This window comes from Protopterus annectens, chromosome 16.part0 (genome assembly GCF_019279795.1).
Source record: "Protopterus annectens isolate FY-2018-M chromosome 16.part0, PAN1.0, whole genome shotgun sequence".
NCBI classification, from domain to species: Eukaryota; Metazoa; Chordata; order Ceratodontiformes; family Protopteridae; genus Protopterus; species Protopterus annectens.
In genome coordinates this window covers 522,922,406-522,945,254 of record NC_056750.1, presented here as the reverse complement: position 1 = coordinate 522,945,254, position 22,849 = coordinate 522,922,406, and the positions used below count along the sequence as shown (strand labels likewise).

Here is a 22,849-nt window from a genome sequence, read left to right as displayed (position 1 = left end):
ATGTTATGAATACTGCAACAGTGAAGAGAAAGACAATCTACTGTTATGGTAAGAATTTACAGAACTATACTTGTTATTGATAGAACCCATTTGGTTAGAGTGGTGTGTGCATATTGTGAAAGCAAAAGAAGTTACCAGTGATGAACCATAAGGTTCATTGTTGAGGCTTCTTCTATTTGTCATCTGTTTCTGAGGCATTCATTTCAGAAATCCAAGCCCATTATTATCTGGGTTTGCAGCTGACTGTAAATTAAGTGGTGTTATTCATTTTTTCCAGTGAATCACAATTGCTCGGATATGGTTTGACTATGTTAACAGATGGTGCAAAAATGATCTCAGACTAAATTAAAAAAAATGCAATGTAGTTTTAATCTGGTAAGCAATACATTTCCAAATGATACCATAAAGGTGACACACTCCTTTAGCTGGACACAGTTGTAAAGTACCTAAATACTTTTCCTGACAATTTTTTATAGCTTTTGAGTACCATGTCTCTGTATTATTTCAGAAATAATTCTATCTGGCTAAGTGAACTTCCAAGGACATCTCCTATAAATCAAACCCAATATTGAATAGAATGTCCCTTTTAGCATGTATTTTATTCACTCAGGTTGAGAGACTGCAAAGATTCCCATCTTAAAAGATCAATGGCCACAGTAGACAGACTAGCAGCCTTCTGTCTGTATTTGGGCTCTTATAGACTTCTGCATGGAGACCAGTGTCTAGCTTTTCAAGGCAAAAAGTCCCAACTCTCCCGGATCTCCTGTTCTTTCACAGAGCAAATACCTCCTCAAATATCTAAATAAAGGGCCTAAACCTTTTACCTCAGATAAATAACACACACTGTCATCATAGAGTCTCATTCCAAGATAATTAGCGCGAATTAGCGTGATTTAGCGCGGAGCTGCCACTGTTGCACACTAGGGCAGTGCCGGTTAAGCAGGTTTAAACTATTCGGGCTACCTAAAGTCCACTCTTCAAATTTTCCCTTAGAACTACCTTCCTCGAACTATACTACTGATCAAATCAGCGCATCCTTTAACTAAAAAGATCATCTCTACTTGACTCCTAGTAGACTATTCTCTATCTGTTAAACCTAGCACTTGCTCCTACAGTACTTATTACCTTGATACGGCACTCTTGTCATAGATAGTACCCCAAAAAGGCAACCCCCCAATTCTCGGTCACCCACATCCCCCGGAATCTTTTTTTAAAGTTTTTTGTCTATCCGTCTAGCATGTCATCATCAGTTGCTAGTGTCCTCTCCTGCTCAGCTGGTGAACCTGGGAATATTGAGGCAATGTTACAATTGCCTCATGTACACAGACAACCCTCTCCTCCTCCCACAAAACACAAATACATGCGAGAGATGCAACTATACGGCCAAACTGGAGGCTGAGCTCTCTCAACATAGGACTGGCAAGACCAGTCAGGAGGAGAAGGTTACCACACACACTATAGACCCAGTCTCACATAGTACCATTACAACCTCAAATCATACACATAAACACACAAAGACATACTCGGAGGCTCTGATCAAAAATCTACCAAAACAGCAGAGGCCACCAAAGCAGACACCCAAACAACCACCACCTCAGAACACAACACCTGCAACACATAGACCTCACAGTCAGAGTGTCAAACAGTCACAGCCCTTAAGGCCAAACACAATGCCAGACACACTAGTCATTGGTGACTCCATAGTCAGACACACTGACGTCCCGCTCACCAGACTGAGTAAGGAGAAGGTCACAGTAAGCTGTCTGTCGGGCGCTAGAATCCGCCACATAACGCAAGCACTCAGGTCTCTCAACAGCAGGTACAAATATGACTCAGTCATTGTCCACGCTGGTGTAAACGACCTGAGACGCACCTCCTTGGACTACATGAAAAGAGACATTGAGGAGCTCTCTGATTATGTAGCCCAGGCAGGTATGACCCTGACCTTGAGCAGTATCCTACCTTCACCAAGAATGATGCCACAATACAGAGATAAGATGATCAGCTTTAACAATTGGCTTAAACACTGGTGTCATTCAAAGGGGATCCAGTATCTGTCTGCCTGGGATGACATGCTGGACAAGCCACGCTGCTTCAAGGGACGGCTTGCACCTGTCACCCCTGGGATTCCGGATATTGGCAAAGGCTCTTGCCACCCCCATAGTGCCTTTTTTAGGCAAGGCTCAAATTCTAAACCTACCACCCTAGAACACAAAAAAGGAAAAAAAAACTAAGGGTAATGCTGCTCAATGCCAGAAGTCTAAATCTCAAAATGCACGCACTCGAGGCCCTTCTCAGTATGGAGAACATCGATGTCTGTGCTGTGACAGAAACCTGGTTCAAGGCTCCTGAGAGCACCCCAGCGATATCAGGTTTTACCTCATATCATGCGTTCCGGCCCCAAAATCCGGACAATACCAAGAAAGGAGGGGTATCCATATTCATCAAGGACACCCACACCTCAAGACTGGTGGCAACGCATGATGCATCGGAGACCATCCAGGTGCAATTAACCATAGGCAAAACTGCTCTGCAAATTGTAGCATGTTACAGGCCACCCTCACAAACTCAGGAACCTCACATGGCCTTCCTGAAAACACTAGAGGGATAAATGTATCACCAAACACCATCATACTAGGTGACTTCAATTACCCTAATATAGACTGGGAACACTACTCAAGCCCAAACACCCTAGCCCAAAAGTTCCTGGAATTCATAAACTCAAATGCCATGGAACAACTAGTCACCATCCCCACAAGAGGAGATAACATACTTGATCTCATCATCACGAACATGGGAGCACAATGTTCAACACCGGAAGTATACCCCTCACTGGTGAGATCAGATCACAAACTAATCTCGCTGGAGGTCTTCATCCCACCCCACCTGAAATAAAAAGACCACAGTAAAGAACTTCTCAAAAGCCGACTTCACACTTCTAAAGACTAGTGTGGTCTCCTTTAAGGCCCCGAGCCGGGCGGAAAACAGTACTCAAGCCGCTGAATCACTTACAAATGCCTTCTACCAGCACCTGCAGGACTGCATGGATAAGGCAATCCCAAGCAAAACAAAGACTCTTTGTACCAAAGGCAAGCGTCCAGTCTGGTGGACCCCAGCCATAAATAAACTCTACAACAAAAGGAGGAAGCTACTACAAGATAGAGCAAAATCCTTAAAAGGTAAGACACCCTTGATCACTATAAGTAAAAAACTAAGAGCTCTCATAAAATCATCCAAAGCAAATTTCGAGAGAAAAATAGCTAAAGACTCAAAAGACAATCATAAGGCCTTCTTTAGCTATGTTAGAAACCTAGGAGGAAACTCCCAGATATGCTCAGAACTAGTTCAAAATGATGTGAAGATTACTGATCCTACAGACATTGCCAATATACTGGCTGACAGGTTCAGTGCAAACTTCTCCCCCCCCCCAAAAGGAGAGATATCTATACCAAACGATTTCAGCCCCCCAAACATCTCCAGCGCCCAAGTGAGAACTGCTCTCTCCAAAGCAAAAAAACACAGCATCCATGGGACCTGATGGTGTCCCCGGCTGTGTGCTCCACGAACTCAATGAGGAATTAAACCCACAGCTAGGACAGCTGTTTAATCAAAGTCTTACCTCTGGATACGCACTCCAGGAGTGGCGCACTGCAACTGTGGTCCCACTTCACAAAGGCGGTGCCTCCACCGACCCTGGAAATTACCGCCCATTAGCTTGACAAGCCTTATCTGCAAAGCCATGGAGAGGATCATAATGGACCTCATAAATAAAGACATAGGAATTTGCAGACTTTGGATCCAACCCAGTTTGGCTTTGTCAAAGGCAGATCATGCCTTTTAAACTTGGTTGACTTTTTCGAAACAGTCACCAAAGCCATTGATGAGGGAAAGGCAGTCCATACAGCCTACCTCGATCTGGCTAAGGCCTTCGATACAATACCCCACTCGGGTATCATTGAAAAACTCATCAGCTTAAATGTTAACCCATACATCACAAGATGGGTTGCAAACTGGCTGAGTGACAGAACCCACAGGGTCAGAGTTGCTGGCGCCATGTCAGACTCAAAGCCTGTCACAAGTGGTGTCCCACAGGGCTCAGTCCTGGGCCCACTCTTGTTTGGCATCTACTTTTCCGAAGTAAAAGCAAACACAGGAGGGTTATGGCTGACAAAGTTTGCAGATGACTGCAAACTGGGCGCCATAGTAGAAAACACATCTGACACAGATATCCTTCAGAAGGGTCTCACAGAAACGGATAACTGGTGCCAGAGCCACGGCCTAAAGTTAAATGCCAAAAAATGCATAGTCATACCCTTCGGGAAAAACAAGGTTACCCCTAGCTACCAAATAGGTGGCAATCCACTGAGCACAGAAGAAGTTATCAGGGACCTGGGGACCCAGGTTGATAGTAGTCTGTCATTCGACACCCATGTAGCTAAAGTAGTTAGGAAGACCTTCTACATTGCCCACCTTATCATGAAGGGATTCTCATCTAGATCAAGGGAGGTCATAGTCTCCCTTTACTCATCACTCATCAGACCAATGATTGAGTACAATGCCCCATTCGGAATGTATCTGACCCAACACTTGCAGCAGCTGGAGAGGCCACAAAAGTTCCTCACCAAAAGGATAAAGGGTCTCAAAAATATGTCCTATGCTGCCCGACTGAAAGAACTCCAGCTCTATTCAGTCGCCACGCTTGCTCAGAGGTGACCTTTGCCTAACATACAAGGCCATGTCAAACCCAGATTTGATGAATATGCTTCACCTCAAAAAATCTAGATCCATCAGAGCCACAAGGGCGGGAGACTTAAACCTCGACACGGCTATTAATAGGACGTGCTGGAGGGATAGATTCATCACCCAAAGACTCCCTATGCTGTGGAACAAAATCCCGGTACATGTGAGGCAGAGCACCTCGCTGGCCTTGTTCAAGAGAAATCTTGACCAATGGATGGGAGATCGCAGATATACCCCAGGGATTACCTCAGTGTCACTGCTCGACAGAGGCACAGCAAAATAATGGGTATAGTTCCCCATACTAAAGGGGTGGCGTAAGCCACAAAACGATGGGCTAGGCTTGTAAATGCCCTTGGGCAGATAGCCTAGTATGAACCTATGAACCTATGAACCTATGTCTTATTTGTGGAGCAAGCATCCACTTTGATAAGCACTTTAGCACATTTGCCACCATCAGATAATCCTATAGAGTTGGATTAGCAGTCTTAAATTTTTTTTCGACCTGTTTTATCATGCCCTTTTTGAGGTCACAGGGAACTTTTGAATGTGGTCTATTGACAAGGCTTATAATGGTCTGCAAACTGATTGTAAACCTAAAGGGTGGATGACGACATTAAGTATCCAACATGCAAGTCTGAGGAGGGCTTGTCCCCCTGTAAAAATTTTTCAGTTATCTCTCCTGCAGTTTTGGTGGGTGCTTGTTTTGGAGAGTTCACTTGCCCTGTATCTCTTTGATAAGGTTTGCTTTGACTTCTCATAGCTGAACCATACCAAGCAGATAAACTGACCTTGCTACATGTGCTTAGATGAAGGGGATGAAGACAATGTATTGCATTTAAAATGTAATTTTTGTGTCTCTAAGTGATGCCTTGAAGCATGGTTAATGAATGCTGACTGAACAATATACTTAACATTTGTTTACTAGGAAAGTCCGACTGTGACAGAGCCCATTTTCAGTTGAGGCCTAGGGAAAAATGCTCCAGACGCATGTCTTTGTAATGTAGGAGGAAGCCCACATGAACACAGAGAGGACATGCAGACTCCACACAGAAGGCACCCAACCGAGAATTGAAATGGAAAACCTCTTGCTGTGAGGTGACAACACTAACCACAGCACCACCCAAATAAATATGTATAAAGATACTCTTTCAAAATTATGTCTTATTAGTTAACATTGGTGAACAAAAGGTTAAAATGCATAATGTTGTTTTTGTGTGTGCATGTGCGACAGCAGGAGTTTTAGTTAATAATTGTATGCTTATAGGAAGCAGATTGGCACAATATTTAATGTTGCTGCCTCACAATGATTGGTCCTTCACTTTGGTTTTCAGCTGCCATGCATTCATTATGGAGTCTGCATGCCCTCGTTGTATTCAGGTATTTTTTTCTGGGCATCTGGCATCCTCACACATCTAAGAGACATTTTGTAGATAAATATGCACTCTTTTAAACTGCCCATAGCTATGTTGAGGTACATGTAAATGCCTCTTGCAATGATAGTGTATCCTGTTCAGAATGTATTTAGTGCTTTATGTCTTTTGACCGTCAGGACAGGCATAGGTTCCATGAGACCCTTAATCAGATTACATGGGTTATCAGAGAATGAATGATTGAATTATATTCCTGTAGTTTGCTTTGTTTCTAGTTTTTCTTCAAATAGTATAACCATGTGTGAGTTAATTATCTCTTTATGTTTGGCATTATAGTTCGCTCAGCTGATTTAAGGCATTAGGTTATGGATACCTCAGTCAAGGGAGGTGTTAAGGTGTCAACCAGTCAACATTCAGTGATAAGTTAGGTCAGATGACAGGGGCAGGGATTGGATAGACCTGGGAAACCAAATCTGTTATGAGAGTATCTCAAGAACATCTAGCTGATGCATCTGGGTGGAATGAGCTTAGACTCCACATTAAAAAGAGCTTCTTCTTTGCACTTCAAGTCATTGAGGATTTGAAATTTGAATGGACCTTGTTCAAGACCTCAGTAGCTGAGATGGCAGCAAGGAAATCTTGCCAAATAGTAGTCAGCATTTTTCATGGTTGTAATTCTAGAATGCTGTGTGAAATTTGATTCTTATTAGATTAAAGAATGAGGCCTTCTGTGCAATTCTAGCTGGTGGATCTCCAGATCTGACTAATAGGTTCTAACAAGCCAAGAAGGCAGTAGCTGGCACAGTCACCAAAGTAAAGGCCAGGGTGTGAGAGATATTTGGTGAGGCCATGGAAAATTGCTTTTGGACTCCCTCAAAGAGATTCTGATGAAACATCCAGTGACTCCAAGGCTGAGATGCGATACTGTGCAAACTGTTGTCAGCAGGAGTGGAAAAACTCTGACATTTATTGCAGACATTGTGGAAACATGATAGGAAAACTGATAAACTCCTAGATCCAGTAAACATGTTCTCTTCTGGGGGGAAATCAGATAGTGAAATTGGATCCATTTCAATAGATGAGATTGCTGCAGCAATGAAAAGTTTGCAAGAGTAGATTAGATATGGCTGGAAATGCTACAGATGCTTGACAGTGGTGGAGTTTTGTATCTAACACACATTCTCAATATTATATGGAAGGGTGAGACAGCACCTCCTAACAGACTGGCATTGGTCCCCTTTTTTCAAAAAAGGGGATAGGTGAGCATATTATATTTGTTGTCCTCCCCAAGAAAGCATATGTCAGGTTGCTAGACAGATTTAATTTAATTGTAGAGATTCTGATTTAAGAGGACCAATATATATTCATTCTGTCTTGGCCATGAAATGGTGTTTAAAATATTTGGCCTTGCTCAGCCAGTGGTTATGGTAGTTTGACACTGCTGTCTGTGAGTGTCTTGTGGACCTGCACCCTGCAATATTTTATGGGAGATGGTAAAGTAATATGGGATCCTAGAGATACTGCTCTGACCATTTGATCCCTGCATTTGAGAAGTAAAACTTGTGTTCAAATTTCTGATATTGACAGATATTTTCAAGGTTAACAGAGCACTACAACAATGATGATTCTTATTACTACCCTCTTTGTGATTTTCATAAACTGAACATCAACGCATAAGGTCTTTAGTCTATACGGTGTGGGGACATCAGAGCAGTAGCTTTGTTGTCTGTAGATAATATTATCCTGATAGCCCAGATGTCACTGTGATCTCTGTCATGCATTGGAATGATTCACTGCTGACTGTGAAGTGGCCAAGGTGAAAACCAGCATCTCTAACTCAAAGGTTAGATGATCATCTCTCATTCTGTTGGAGTAGCTGCTAATTTCGAAGAGTTAAGCTATCTTGAGGTCTTGCTCATGAAGGAGTGTGGAGTGGTTCAGGAGTCTAACTAGCAAAAAAATACAGCAGCAGCAGCAGTTGTACTGCAGGCTTTGTATCAGACTATGGTGGGGAAAGGAGGACTTAGCCCTGATAATTTACCAGTATATATCCCCTTTCTCACTTATGGTCATTAGCTTTGATAAGTGACTGAGATAATGACATCACATATACAAGTGGGGAGAAATGAAGATCCTTTGCCAAGTGGCTAGGTTCCTATTCATAACAAAATTAGGAGGATCTCAAGGTATAGCCACTGCTTCTCTGTGTGTTGGGTGGTGTCAGTTGTGGTGTTTTGAGCATCCTGGGAAGATGTGACCTGGAGGCCTCCCACAAGAGGTTTTCCAGGCATAGCTCTTTGGATCCCAGGTATGTCATTTGGATGACACAAAAGAAAAGAAAAGAAGGACACAAAAGAAAAGAAAAGAAGGACAAAAAAAGAGTATGGGAATTTCCCCAACACCCTGGTCTAATTTACCATAGTCAGTATGCATATCAACACAGGTATCCCCTGAAAAGAGCACTAACCCCGTCAACAGAGAGTAAATAAATAGCCCACAGAGTAGGCCCAAGATATGTTGGAGGATTATATCTTTCAGCTAATATGAGCACATATTGGGGTCCCACAGAATAGGCTGGAGACTACTGTTGTAGATAGGGAAGTCTGGCCTACCCTATTTAGTTTGTTACCATTGAGATCTTCACTATGACAGATGGTTTAGAAAATGGATGGCTGGATAAATATTTTGCTTAGAGGAAAAATTACCAGACAGTGCTGCATAGATTTGTTAATACAACTAAATGCTTGTCTTTTGCTGAACAAAGATTAAGATCAAAATAAAGCAGGACACATTATTGTGTCACCAGACATTGAAAAGAAATCTCATCTAAGCTGGTTCCTTTACTCAGTGGTGGTATGACCCTATGCTATTATATTTAAGTAATGTAGATTAATTGGTATGGGGGGGGGGGGCATTACCCTTGAAAAAACACCTATGTTTTATTTCATTAATGGAGGCACTTTCAGTGAATGCCATTTTGGATGAGTTGTCTCGGGTCTGGTTAAAGGTTGTACAATTTATTTAGATACAAATGTGTAAAATGATCATTGTTGTATTTTAACTGATAGCTTACGTTGTACTTATTCTATATTCTCCTGGTGAGTGCCCCCATCAGTACTACTGCAATCAGTCAGCCCATTCATTCCTCACCCTCCCCATGTTTTTTCTTCTTATAGGCTCACATCCCCCACACCCCAGTGGCTGCCATGCTTGTTCACTAACATGAGGGCCTGCTATGTATGCCTTCCTCTGGCAGCTAAGCATATATCTTCTGCTCATATGCTGTATTCTGTGCATTTCTTTTACAGTAACTACCACATCCCAATTGGATTGACAACCTCACTCCCCCTTACAATGGCCAAGCTATCTCTGACTTTTCACTACAGTGCTTTCCTGCATGGCTTCTTCACTAATCAGTCTTGGATCATCTGGGTTGTAGTCAGGGTATCATTCTTTTATTTCATGGTGCCTGAAAGTGTTAGCTTGGATTTTAATACCACGTTGTACTACAATTGTCACAGTCCTTATTGTATTTGCACAGCACAACTAAAGAGTGGGCTTGTTTGTGTTGCTTTCCTTATGGTTAGTCCAGTGTTTTTCAACAGTGTCTGTGAGAGACATACACATAGTATGGTTTTCAATTATAAACATACCTCTCAATTGTCCAAATTTTTGCCTCATATTTTAACAAATCACCATGGAGCGAAGTCCACTAAACAATGACATTTGAGTTTTAGACTTCATATCCTTAAGAAAATGCATACTAACACAAATCCTGTTATACTAGCAACTTTCTAAGTTTATAAGTGCAGTATTTAAAATCTGTCCCTATCTTTAGTGCTTTGAACCCCCCCCCCCCCCCCAATTATTTTAGGCTTTGTCCAGATTTCTTGTTCTAAGAAGTATGGTTATAAATAGTTTATAGAAATCACTGTTCTCTTCCTGCAGGCAAAAAAACTGAAAGAGAAGCTTCAAAAGTTGGAAGAATTTCTGAAAGAGCCAGACTGCAATACTTACAGCAGGGCCTGGTACTACCCAGTACAACAGGAAGAGTCATCTGGAGAGTGGAGCTCTGAACCGTACTTAATGAAAGGTAGGACAGAAGCAAAAAATCATTAAAGTACATTATCATTGTAAGCCCAATTAGATGCATAGTGCATGTCAAAATGAAAATCTTATTCATGTCTGTCTACAAATCAATTTTACTCCATTAAGAGCTCAGAATTCCAAAAGAATGAAAGCTTATTTCTAATATATAAATAATTGCCATTTTATTACATTTTGGTATGGCAGTATGGAATGAGAGAACTATTCTTTTTTTGCTCTTCATTCAGCCACTAAAAAGGTGAACATAAAGCGTTTATGATTCAGATTTATCTAACTGAAAAATGTAATTTTTTTCACATTGTGATGTAAAACATTTTTATCTAGTAGGTAAACTGGGTATAATTTAAACATCATGATCTTTTCGTTTTAAACAATTCTTTTGTGTATTTTTTAAATTAAACACAAGTGTTAAGAAAATGTCAAATGCTAAAATATAACTAAAAATTGTCTGTGATCCAGAATCATTTTCTTAAAAGTAGGCACAGAATGGTCCAATAGTAAAATGTGCTATTTCTTTATAAAAAAGGAAAAACAGGCTAGTGGTTTCCATTCAAGTATTCTGTTAATCTTGCCTGTAAAACTTTTTTGAAACAATACAATTATCCCATTCAGCTTTCTTACTAACATGACAAAATGTACATACATACATAAAAACAAAAAGGGAAATTAATTTCTATAATGTCTGTCAGTTTACCCCTTAATAAACATTTTGTCCATGAACTATTTAATCCATGTTGAAGGGCATTAACTGAATCAGCATTCTCCTGCTACTTGTTTTGTATAATTAATTTGATGAAATAATGATAAGAAAACAGATATTTTGTATGCTTTAAGACATACATACACATTGTCTCTGAAAACTAGATGTATTTATGATAGTGAATATGGATGTTGCATTTGAAGGAATAAACTATTACTTGTAGTTCAATAACTTGCATTTAATGTCACCACACCTACTGCTGTTTTCTTCTCTCACATTTTCGGTGTGTGTGGTTGGTGTCCTGTCTTTGAACAGAATAATTTTACTGTATATTGAAGATGGCAAAGGTATTTAATCTTGTACATAATATGGTCATGCTGTGTTCTTTACTAATAATGTCAAACTCTTGTTATGACTGAAAGTTCTGAAATTTTAGTAGCCAAAAAGGTGGGACATATTGCTGCCACCAGCTGGCGATGTAGGAGTGAAAACCACAACACTTTTACTTACACATTTTGTTTGTGACACTTTTTACCAGGTTGGTACATTAGACAGCTCACTGCATGTACTCTGTAAACAAAAATGGAAACAAGTAAATGTAGACAAGAACAGTGATCATTTTCTGTTAAGTCCAAGAAAAGCCCATGAGTATAGAACAGTGAACCAGAAAAAAAAATCAGAATAGATATAAGCCAAAGTGTTAGATGAGGATTACAATGGTATATAACAAAAAGTAGAATATAGTTAAGCAAGTAATGGACTTGGTGAGAACACTGACAGGCATAAAGTATGACAATGCAGGATTTTGTGAGTTTATAAAAGTTTTGGGTGAATCAAAACATTTCCTTTGGCTAGGGAGAAAATTCCAGATCTTGGCTGCATGGTGAACAAGGAAAATGCATGGATTCGTTTCTATGGATGACAAAGAAATTAAAATAAGTTGGCTTGTTTGGGTTACTGAATTTATAAAGTTGACCAAGTCAGTGAATGTCATGGTGAAATCATATTCATTAAGAAAAGTTTTATATTATTGGGCAATTGAGAATTAGTTCTATATAAATTCAGAAAATCTGTACTAGAAAAACTCCATTCACTGCTCACTGGCATTGTTAAAATGATACCATAGTGAGAAGAGTAGTCTCTTGGTCAAAGCTTAATGAATAGATTGAGTATGTGAAAGGGTTTTGTGGAAAGTTATATTTCATAGAAAATGCCTAGCTAAACACCACCATAGCTCTAGGAATTTTTAAAAAGATCAAAACCTTTTAGACGTAATACATTCTTGGAAGTGGTAGATGAGTATTCAAAATGGGTAGAAATATTTTTAGTGCCTGAAATCACTTCTCAAACTGCCATTGGTCATTTAAGACTTCACTGCTTATTGTTTACCAAGCCATATTGTCATTGACAGTGAAACTCAGTTTGCATTATAAACATTTTCTAGTTTTGTAAGGAAAATTGAATAATTCATCCCACTAGTACCCCAGGGCAGCTACTGACAAACAAATTAACAACCCTTCAAGAATGTTATGAAGGAATTATCAGATACCATGTTGGAAACTATATGGGGACATTCTGACACCTGAGACCTAGGTCAGCAGGAGCAGAGTACTGACTTTCCAGCTGGACTGAATCCTGGTTCTGCAAGGTGGACTTAGTTGATACAGAAATGTGGAGAGTGAATCCATTTCCAGTCTTGACTTTTTGCTTGTCTCTGCATAAGAGACTGCCACACAGAATAGGAAATATGTTGTGCCAGTGAGCCCAGAGCTAAGATATTTTCAAAGGATTAGTGTCAAACATGCTGATGGCTCTGTACATAAGCATGAACTGGACTCTTTGTTTCCCAGCACTGTATAAGCTACACTGCCTACTGATTTTGTCCAACATAAGTAAATACAATTTTATATCAGGAAATTGTTAATCTAAGGTAAAGGTGGCGGTGGGGATAATGTGAGGTACTGAGCAGTGCACAAAACTCCATAAAAGTGAGCCTATGCACCTCTGTATAAAGTAAGATAATGAGGATTATACAATTTGCTGAGGGAGTATCTGATTTTATCATACCTGCATTAGTTGTAGTTAACAGAAAACAGCTGTTGTGGATACTAATCGGGGAGACAAAGAGAAGTAGTACAGACTAAGCCCCGCTTAATAATGGGTGGGTCAGAAATTTTGTTCCGAGCCCAAACTCAATAAGTGTACAGACAAGTTTAACTTCAGAAATGCTAGAAATTGCCATTGGTCACAGAAAAAAGGAATACTTCCACATTGTAGAAGGTTACTTTTCAAGCTATGAATTATTAACTGCAAAATCATTCAGATACTATCCCTTTTCAGTGCTAAGAAGGATATTTTCAACAAGAAATACATTATTTAACATTCTGGAGAATTGTGAGAAGTGCTTAAAGGACTCTTATTACAGATGTTGTTAATAATCTCAGACATCATTCAGAAATGGACATTTATAACATTTATAAGTCATAGACCTGGCAGTCAGTGCAAAGGGTTACGGCTGTGAGCTCTAGTTCCTGTGGTACAGGGTGTGATTCCCTCGGCCCTCATTTGCCAACTCTGTGACCCTGAACAAGTCAGTGCTTAAGGGCAACTGGGAATTTGGGCTGGGCTCCTAAGTGGTCCTGTAGACTGCAAGCCTAGTAAGTAACTACCTACCTACAAGAAATGTGTCTTTAAAAGATATCAGTAGGCTCATAGTATTATATATTTAAGCTAGCTTACAAAAATGTTCTGTATATGTTATGACATGATAGTTCTAGATGGATTCTTTTTTAGAGTTGAAGGCAAAATATAGCACATTTGAAGCAACAATTTAGCATGCTAATTGCTAATCTTTCTCAAGGTTTCGAAGCAGGAAAAGCAGCATGTAAACTGGAAATAAATAATACCACCAAAGCCATTTAACTACTCGCTATCCAGTTAATCACTTTTGTTGTTCAGTTCAGGACTTTGAGTGATTGAGCAGTTACCACTTGGTGAGGTCTTTCAGTTTATCAGCAGAAACTCATGGTAATGGGCAGCTTTTGCAACAAAGGTGTGTTCAAGATTTATTGCTTTCTGATGTAGTTTAGTTGCTCTAGAAATTAACAGGTACCATGATAGCATCAACTGCAAATACCACTGGATGCCCTATGATCTTCAGAGAGAGAGAGAATGGGGGACTGTAACAGTGAGGAAGGTTTCTGCTACTGAGCATGCATACTGAAAACTTGTGGGAAAATGAGGGAGACATTTTCTATATTGCTAATGGAAAAGCAAGAGGATTATGACCCAAGCATACTGCAGCAAACTTGTGGGTCAGGTTACCAGTTCACAAGCTTGAAAAAAGTAGTATATGTAAGCAATGAATTTAGATATGCCCGCTCCTAAATAAAGAAATACATTTCACACAATGCATAATATATCAGGAAACAGAATTACACATAGGCAGACACACCATATGCATAGATGTGAGGGCAGTTTAAAACTGAGATTGATTATGTTTTATTCAGAGAAGGCATGAAAGAAGTACTTGAAGACACTAATGAAGTCTTTTTTTTCTGATCATTGTTATGTCACATTTGTTATAATCAGTAGAGGTGGGTATATCCTGGAAGGAAAAGGTATTGAAAGGCTTGTGTGCAATTACAGAAAATCAAAGTTTTATAAGAGAGGGAGAGAGATGGCTAAGTTATGAAAAGAACATTATATAATGTTGCCTTGTAGGACTCGTATGAAAAGTGGTAGATAGTTTGTACAAAAATATAAGAAAGAATATTTAAGATTAGAGAAATTATTTTGGAAATAAGAAAAACAAAAACATAATGCTATTGTTAGTGCATATTATATGATCTTTAGTAGAAATGAAAAAAAAAATTCTAGAAACAGGAATATGCATATATATATATATATATATATATATATATATATATATATATATATGTGGGTCACCTTCATTTGCCTGACAGTTCATTTGCCCGACAGAAATTTCAGACAGTCAAATTGCCTAACTGTTCATTTGCCCGACAATTATAAAAAGGCAAGTAAAAGGTAAATGTCCTTTTCCCCACTGTAGTGCAATACTGGAGTTAGACTATATAGTTGGGGGTGGGGGGCTTTGCCCCCCACCTACTTTGCTTTTAGTGAACAATAAAAAAACAAACTGGACAATATAAAACCAAAGTAGGTGGGGGGGCTTCACCCCCCAACCCCCTAACTATATATTCTAACTCCAGGATCGCACTACAGTGGGGAAAAGGACATATACCTTTTATTTGCCTTTTTCTAATTGTTGGGGAAATGAACTGTCGGACAAATGAACTGTCAGGCAATTGGGTTGCCTGAAATTTCTGTCAGGCAAATGAACTGTCAGACAAATGAAGGTGACCCATATATATATATATATATATATATATATATATATATATATATATATATATATATATATATATATATATATATATATATATATATAGTGTGTGTGTGTGTGTGTTTATATACATATATATATATATATATATATATATATATATATATATATATGGATCCCCTACTAAATCCCGAATACACACATTACCGATGCCCAAAATAACGAGACCGAAGACATGAAACACCAAAAAACCAAAACCGCGAAATTCGAAATCACAAAAAGTATACCAAACATACAGCACACACAAACATTCACACACCCTCCCCAGAACACAAACAAACAAACCTACACTACAAACAAGCAGGGGGCAAGCCCCCCAGCACCCCCTATGTGGGGGGCTTCACCCCCCACAACCCCCTACTTAAATATTCTAACTCCAAGGTCACACTACACAGACACACATGAAAACAACACCACACACCACCGTTCCCCTCGCACACACACATCGCATTCACAGCACACAGTTACACACACACTTACAACCCCTAACCAACACACACAGAGAAATACTTACCCTACCTTCCACCTACCCATTCACAAACCGCAACACCAGAACCACGAATTTCAACATCTCCGATTATCAGGATTTTGAAATTTGCGCTTCTGATTTTTCGGTATTGTGGGATTTCGGCACTCTCATCTCAATAGTTTGAAATTTGAGAATTCAGACTTTTGAGATTGTGTGGTGTTCCCATATATATATATATATATATATATATATATATATATAGATAGAAACATGTAAATATTAAGAGAATAATGAAAATGTGTAATGAAAATATTAGTTGCATGGTAAAAATTAAGTAATCTCAATTTTTTTAGGGAAAATATAGAGTGAAGGTAAAATAGATGTTATTAGAACTGAAGAATTGGAAACAGTTTATAACCAGATTGATATTGTTACCATTGAAAGTTATATTGAGAAAGTGTGTGGTAAAAAGATATATTGAAGTGGAAGGATAAAGTGTTGAAAAATTGGATGACACTGACATACAAGGGATAATTAAAAATCACGTTGGAAGACATGAATTCAGTTTTGACTGCTGTAAATGTAACAAATGATATTGGATAGGAGTTTTACAAGACATTTGACAGTAGAAAAAAAGGGAATTTTTGAATGCATTGAATGAGTGGTTAACTTATGGTAAAAATGATAAAAGAATTTGTACAGGTATGATTAAATTTATATTTAAAAAAGGAGAGAAGCAAGACATCAAAAATGGAGACTATTGATATTAAATATTTGAGTATAAATTATTTATGATAATTTTGCAAAAATGAATTGGCAAGCCTGTGCATAAAGTTTTTGAGGATGGTAATTATAGTATAAAAGTGAGACCTAAAATAATGTTGATAGTATAGAAATGGAAAATTTATAAGGAAGAATGGTTATTTATAATGTTGAATAAACATGCAGTAATATCAATCATGACAATATGTGGAATACACTGTTGTAGTATGAGTTATAGAAACAGTTTGTCAGTTTGTCATTCTTTATTCAAATACTTAGAATACTGATTAATGGACAGTTACGAAGAGAACTAGGGATATAATACAGTTTAAAGCAAGAATGTCTCGAGTGGAATTTTGTTTACTTTGGTTATTAATTCAGTTATTACAAAAGTAACAGGAACTTAGAACAGGGAGAATTTATGATTACAGATGACATTTGTGTTCCTATGTATATGGCATATGCTGAATATTTAATAATTATGGCTAAAATAAACAAGTGAATTAGAGAAACTATAACTGCACTATAAAGCAAATTAGGTTAGATGGGACTTTATATAACAGAAAATATAAAAGTTTTGGTGATGTGATCAGTATAGCAAGGATTTAATTTTCTGTGGGAAAATAAATGTAATGGGAATAATAACTGGTAAACTAGAGACTGTATCTGATCAATGGAAAATGCTAGTTGGAGAAGTATGGAATATTACAAATATGTGGAAGATTTTTAGATCAACTTATAAGAGAAAACTTATATCTTATTCATTCACTTTTACTATGAACAGTAGGATATATCAGTGGGATTTTTAGTTCTACATCCAAATTAGAAAAATAACTTCTGTAAATTATTTTTCTGCTAAATAGGGTTCCATATTGAGACCAATTAATAGAGGTGTTCTTTTCTGTGATTATGAAGGAGGAGGTTTGGCCTTAAAAACACTAGTTTTTCTCTCTTCTCTTAACCTTTTCTGGATTTTAAAGAAACTAAAGTATATAAATGAGACTATCATATGTTAAATATTCGGGAAAAGTATATGGGACTTATGGGAGGTAGGAGAAAATGAAATAAATGAGAATATAGAGATGAAAAAATATTGTGATAAAATGATAAAGTATAAACTTACGTGGAGTGATGAGTCTAAGACTTGGAAGGTATGGTGTGAACAGGTAATGGAAAGCTTTTATTATATAGAAGTATACAAATACAAAGATGATACTATTATAGAAACAATAAGACTGAGAAGAGAAAGGTTTAAAGTTAAGATTGAAATAAGTCTTTTTTATAAAGATTAACATTAAATAAACTTCTATTAAAGAGTTTTATGAAATGTAAGAAATTAGGAGAAAGGATATGTGATGTCTGTTGAGGCTGAGGAATTATAAAACATTTTTATTAGTGCGTGACAGAATCAAAATGATATGGAGTTTAAAAATTTAATGTTTTAGAAATTTAATATGAACATGTTAATGCATGGGTTTTATGTTAACAAAAGAATCAAGATATGGAAAACAGAATATTATTGAGCACTGTATGAATTATGTGTCATTTTAAGATGTCAGGAATTGCTGTTTAATAGGTTGTGGGATGTTCATGGTGTTATTGAGTAAATTAAAAAATGGTGATGGAAAAAAGGGTGGGGAGGATGAATCAATACCATTAAAAAGGGGGGTATAGTATCTTTTTATGTAATTCTGTTTATTGAAGCATTATTTATTTGAAAATTTCTGTAAGAAAAAAGTGTAAATACATTTGATTTGAATAATTATATGTGAAACCATTTTTTTTCAACAAGTGCCATGGCATATTTTATATCCACCTGAGGTATCCCCAGATGAGACCTCAGTTTAATACCTCATCCAAAAGATGACACACTCAAGAGTGCAACCCCCCCCCCCCCACACACACACACACATTTGTGCTCACTGCAGTGTTACTATTAGAAAAATTAATCCAGGTATCTCAAGTGGGAATAGAACCTACATCCCTCTAATCATCTAGCACCAAAGGCAATTGTTTTATCTCTTTAGCCGCTGACTTTGTCAAAATAATGGATCGAATGCAAAGTAATCCCAAACATATGCAAAGGCAATATGTTCAACATATGATTGCATATGCAAAGGCAATATGTTCAACATATGATATTAATATAGTGTGAAGGTGGGTGCTATATGATCTGTAATGGCTGACTTTATCTTACTGAGACAGATAAATGTTTATCAAAACTCATTTAGGTAGAGACAAGCAGCAATCATATTATATAAGGGATTAGATGACTGAACAGTGTTTATGATGGTGGCACAGTAGTAGTGCTGAGTAGAACAAGAATACTTTCAATAATCTTGTCAGCATGGCATTCGCTCTGAACTGATAACACTCCATATGATCCTGTCAGTATGGTAGTCACTTCTGAACAGATAATTGGTGTCACTTAGCCAGGGAAACTAAGAAGTCTCTCTCTCTTTCTCTCTGTCTCTCTCACTCGCTATGAATTAGAAATCCGAGCTGTGCAAGTCTAGCATTTATTCAAAGAAATCTGACTTAATGAGAAAGTTACCAACATGTATAACTAGAAATGATGCCAGTAGCACATAGGTTATAGGTTTGCGTAGTACAGTTTGCACTATAAAATCAGATAATGAGCTAGATTTGAGATCACAGAAAAATGGGGATTTTGGACAACCTTTTTGTTTGGGTGACTGTTTTTTTTTTTTTGAAGAAATGCAGCTGTAAAGTCTGAGTTTAAAAGGTCAATGCATTTCAGTTAAAGGAGTAGAAATGAAAAAAACAATGCTAGAGTCAATTGAAGGGTGCAAGAAAGGGGGTGGTGTGGTGGCCCATCTCACAGTATTTACCAGAGTCATATATTGGAGGCAAGGGAAGGAATGGTGTGATGGGCCCCTACAACATTCTTAACCAATTAACTCCTAATAAGAGATGAGGCAGCATGTCTGTGAGAAGATAGAAATTTGTGTTGTAAAGCTTCAGGAAGATAGTTAAGCTAGGTGGCAAATCCAAGATGAGGGGGTAAGTAAACAGAAATAAATCCTACTCTTTGCTAATAAAACCTAAGTAACCAACAGTAGAAGTATATGTTAAAAAATCCCCAAATAATTAAGCGTTGAAATATATGCTTAGTGTCCTATGTGGCTTTAATGGAGGACTATTATATTAAGAAATGTCAGAATAATGGAAAGTAAACATAATAACTGTTAGTATAAGAGCAGTGTACATACAGCAAAGCATTTATGTGAATCATTTACTAAAGCATCAGTCACCATTTACAAGCCATAAGTGGATGTATTTCCAGAAGGAAAATCTACTTGACATTTATTTATTTTATTTATTTATTAGTATTTGTTTAAAAGGAAAGTCGAAGTGGATCACGTCCACAACAGGCCCTTTTCATTAAAGGCCCAGCGAAAAAAGCTACCTAGATAGCAATTTTTAAAAGAAGTTACACAACACATTACAATCAGGTGTTAAATATCACAAAGTATATATAGTAAGTTGTGCGGAAAAAAATGAATATAATCCTTGGAGCTATATAATGGAGCTTGTCAAAGATATTTACAGTATTTCAACTTCAAGCAAGTTAATTGATTGCAGTAAAGTATGTGTAGGGCATTACTACTAGAATTCAGATTGTTCAGAAAGAATTTCTAGATAGCCACTGAGTTTTCTGATGAAAGTCTGGAAACGGTGAATATGTGGGAAGACCAGACAGACAGTATAGATAAAAAAAATAGATGAATACAGTTTTAGTAATAAAAACTCCAAAAACGACAAACTATTGAGCACAATAACAAGTGCCGGACAGGCGTTGTTTAATATTCAGAATATATTTATTATGAAAATAAACTTGTAAGTGCTGAAGCAATGTGTTTGTTAGATTGTCTGATGAAGGCTTGTATTGCATAGCCGAAAGCGCTTACCAATTTATTTTCATAATAAATATATTCTGAATATTAAACAACGCCTGTCCGGCACTTGTTATTGTGCTACTGGATTTGTGTTCAACAGTTTTAGTAATGTTTAGCCAGGAGAAGAAAGACAGGAGCATAATTTGGAATCCAAGAGGTTTTGTCTTAAGTCTTACATTTGGAAACGTATAACATATTGCTTCTCTGTGTTTATTGCACTTTCTGTGAACTAGGGCAAGATATGTGTCCTTAGACCTCATAGGTCTAGATAGGGAATACCATAGCATTACTGTCTTGAGGGCTAAACATTTATTTGGGTTATAACTTATACTATGGGCTAGTTTAAGTTGGTTGAATTTTTGATAGTGGGGGACTCCATCCAATTTAGCTGACTGAGTGATAGGCAGTTTGATGTTTTATTAGAAAAGTTGGTAGCAGGTTTTGCTATTTTATTATAACATTGTTTTAGTTTGATCAAAAGGGAAGAGTTGACATTTGGGAGTAGAGGAAAAGCATAGCAGAGGGTTAGCAGTAGATATGTGAGGTAGTGGTCTTCCTGGATTACAAAGTGAGTAAAGAAGATGCCTTGTGTTAGAGTCCTAGTTTTATGTAGATGTTTTTGATAGCATTTTGGGTGTGAAGGCCAAATTTTAGATTGTCTGTGGTGACTCCCAGTAATTTAATATTTGTGACAACCTCAAGTATAGTGATGTTATGTGATCCTATCTCGCCTACATTCTGACTGATGGGTTCGGAGCCGATCCCTCGGCTCCGACTCGGCACGCTTATGCTATAGAGCGAGGCCTCTAATTGGCTGAGCTATCTTTATCCCAGGATGCACCACCACTAATCCCCCAGATCTCGTTTGCCGCTTACAGAGCTTGGACGTGGTCTCAACATTGGCTGGGCTAAGTACTATATTTATAGTCTCTTTTCCTGTCAGTAGTTCACTTATTTCAACCCAAAAGCTGTTTTAACGGCTATTTTTTGTGTACGAGTGTGTTTCTTGTTCTTTCATTGAGTTTTGATTATTTTTTCCTGTCAGAGAAGGTTCCGTTTAAGTTAGAGGGGCCTTCCCCTGTACTAGCTACTTTAGTGGTTGTGTGTGGGTCAAGTACCCGTTTGAGTTAGAGGGTCTTGACCCTCCTTGTTTCCCTTTTCCTTTCTTACTGTTCTTGTAAAAAAAAAAAAAAAAAAAAAGAGAAAAGTTCTTTGGTTAATATTTTTTCAGAGTTGGTGTTTTTGTGTATATAAACGCTTAATCTACTGTTGTGCTATATTTTTTCTACATTATGTCTAAAGAACATAAACCCTCTGGGTTTAAGAAGTGCACGAGGTGTGGGTTCAAAATGTCCATAACGGACGACCACTCCTCGTGCGTCTATTGCCTTGGCGCCAAACATCTACAGGAATCATGCAGTGTATGCCATGCGTTTTCCTCCAGAGTCCTCCAGGAGAGGAAGAACAAATTAATCCTCAAAGGATTAATTAAGCCTTCCTTTGAGGAGGCTTTGTCTTCCTCTCCTTCTCCTTCCAAAAAGAGGAAAGCGCTGGCTCCGACCAGTCAGTCGGATCCGACGGCTAAGAAGACTAGGCAGACTTCTCCATCGGCTCCACGGACTTCGGAGCCGAGGTCGGAACGGTCTGCCTCGATGCCTCCAGCCTCGACCCCTCTGGTTTCGGAGCCGAGGTCTGGGGCATCGAGAGGCGGGTCACCCTCATCGGCTCCACTGATATTGGAGCCGATAAGGGTCATCGGCTCAGACACTTCCCCCTCGGAGCCGAAGTCTTTATCGGCACTGAGGGAAATTTCTTTGAAGGTTTCCTCGGAGCCGATAATTGTTGAGTCCTTTTGGAGCCGGTCCCCGAGCCTTTCGGAGCCGATGGAGAAATCGGTTCGGGCCCGATCGGTATCCTCGAGATCTTCTAGGATGTCTGATTCGGACATCGACAGGGTGCTCCTTCGACTCTTCCAGTCTCCGGTGTTCCAAAAGATGGTTTTGGCTCCAGCCCATTTGGCTTCGGAGCCGATGGTCCACTCCCTTACTGTACTTCCTCCTCCAACAGCTTCGGCACCATTGGAGCAGGTGTTGGTGGAACCAGTGGGGGTGTTAGGGTCAGGCCTGACCCTTGCTCCGACTCCGGCTCCTGGGTCGGAGTTCAGTGCACGGACTTCTTTCTTCGGCCCTGGGGGGGAGGCTTTGGGATTGATACCTTCGGTCCCAAGTCTCCCTCTTGGTGCGTCGGCGGCGGGAGTACCATCCACTGTCGTGGCCACGGAGGGGGGACCTTCCCAGGATTCTGGTGGTCCCGCCTTCAGGGCTATGAGGAGTGCTCTAGACAAATCTTCATTGG

General features: G+C 38.7%; 1 protein-coding gene across 2 annotated transcripts in view; it reads left to right on the top strand.

Moving 5' to 3' along the window:
- Positions 1-22,849, top strand: part of LAMC3 (laminin subunit gamma 3) — a 4,228,426-nt gene that overhangs the window by 3,353,916 nt on the left and 851,661 nt on the right. For both annotated transcript variants that reach the window (XM_044058389.1, XM_044058388.1), the window contains one exon: positions 10,059-10,203. In XM_044058389.1, the coding sequence (XP_043914324.1) occupies positions 10,059-10,203 (145 nt within the window). The remainder of the gene's footprint in view (positions 1-10,058; positions 10,204-22,849) is intronic.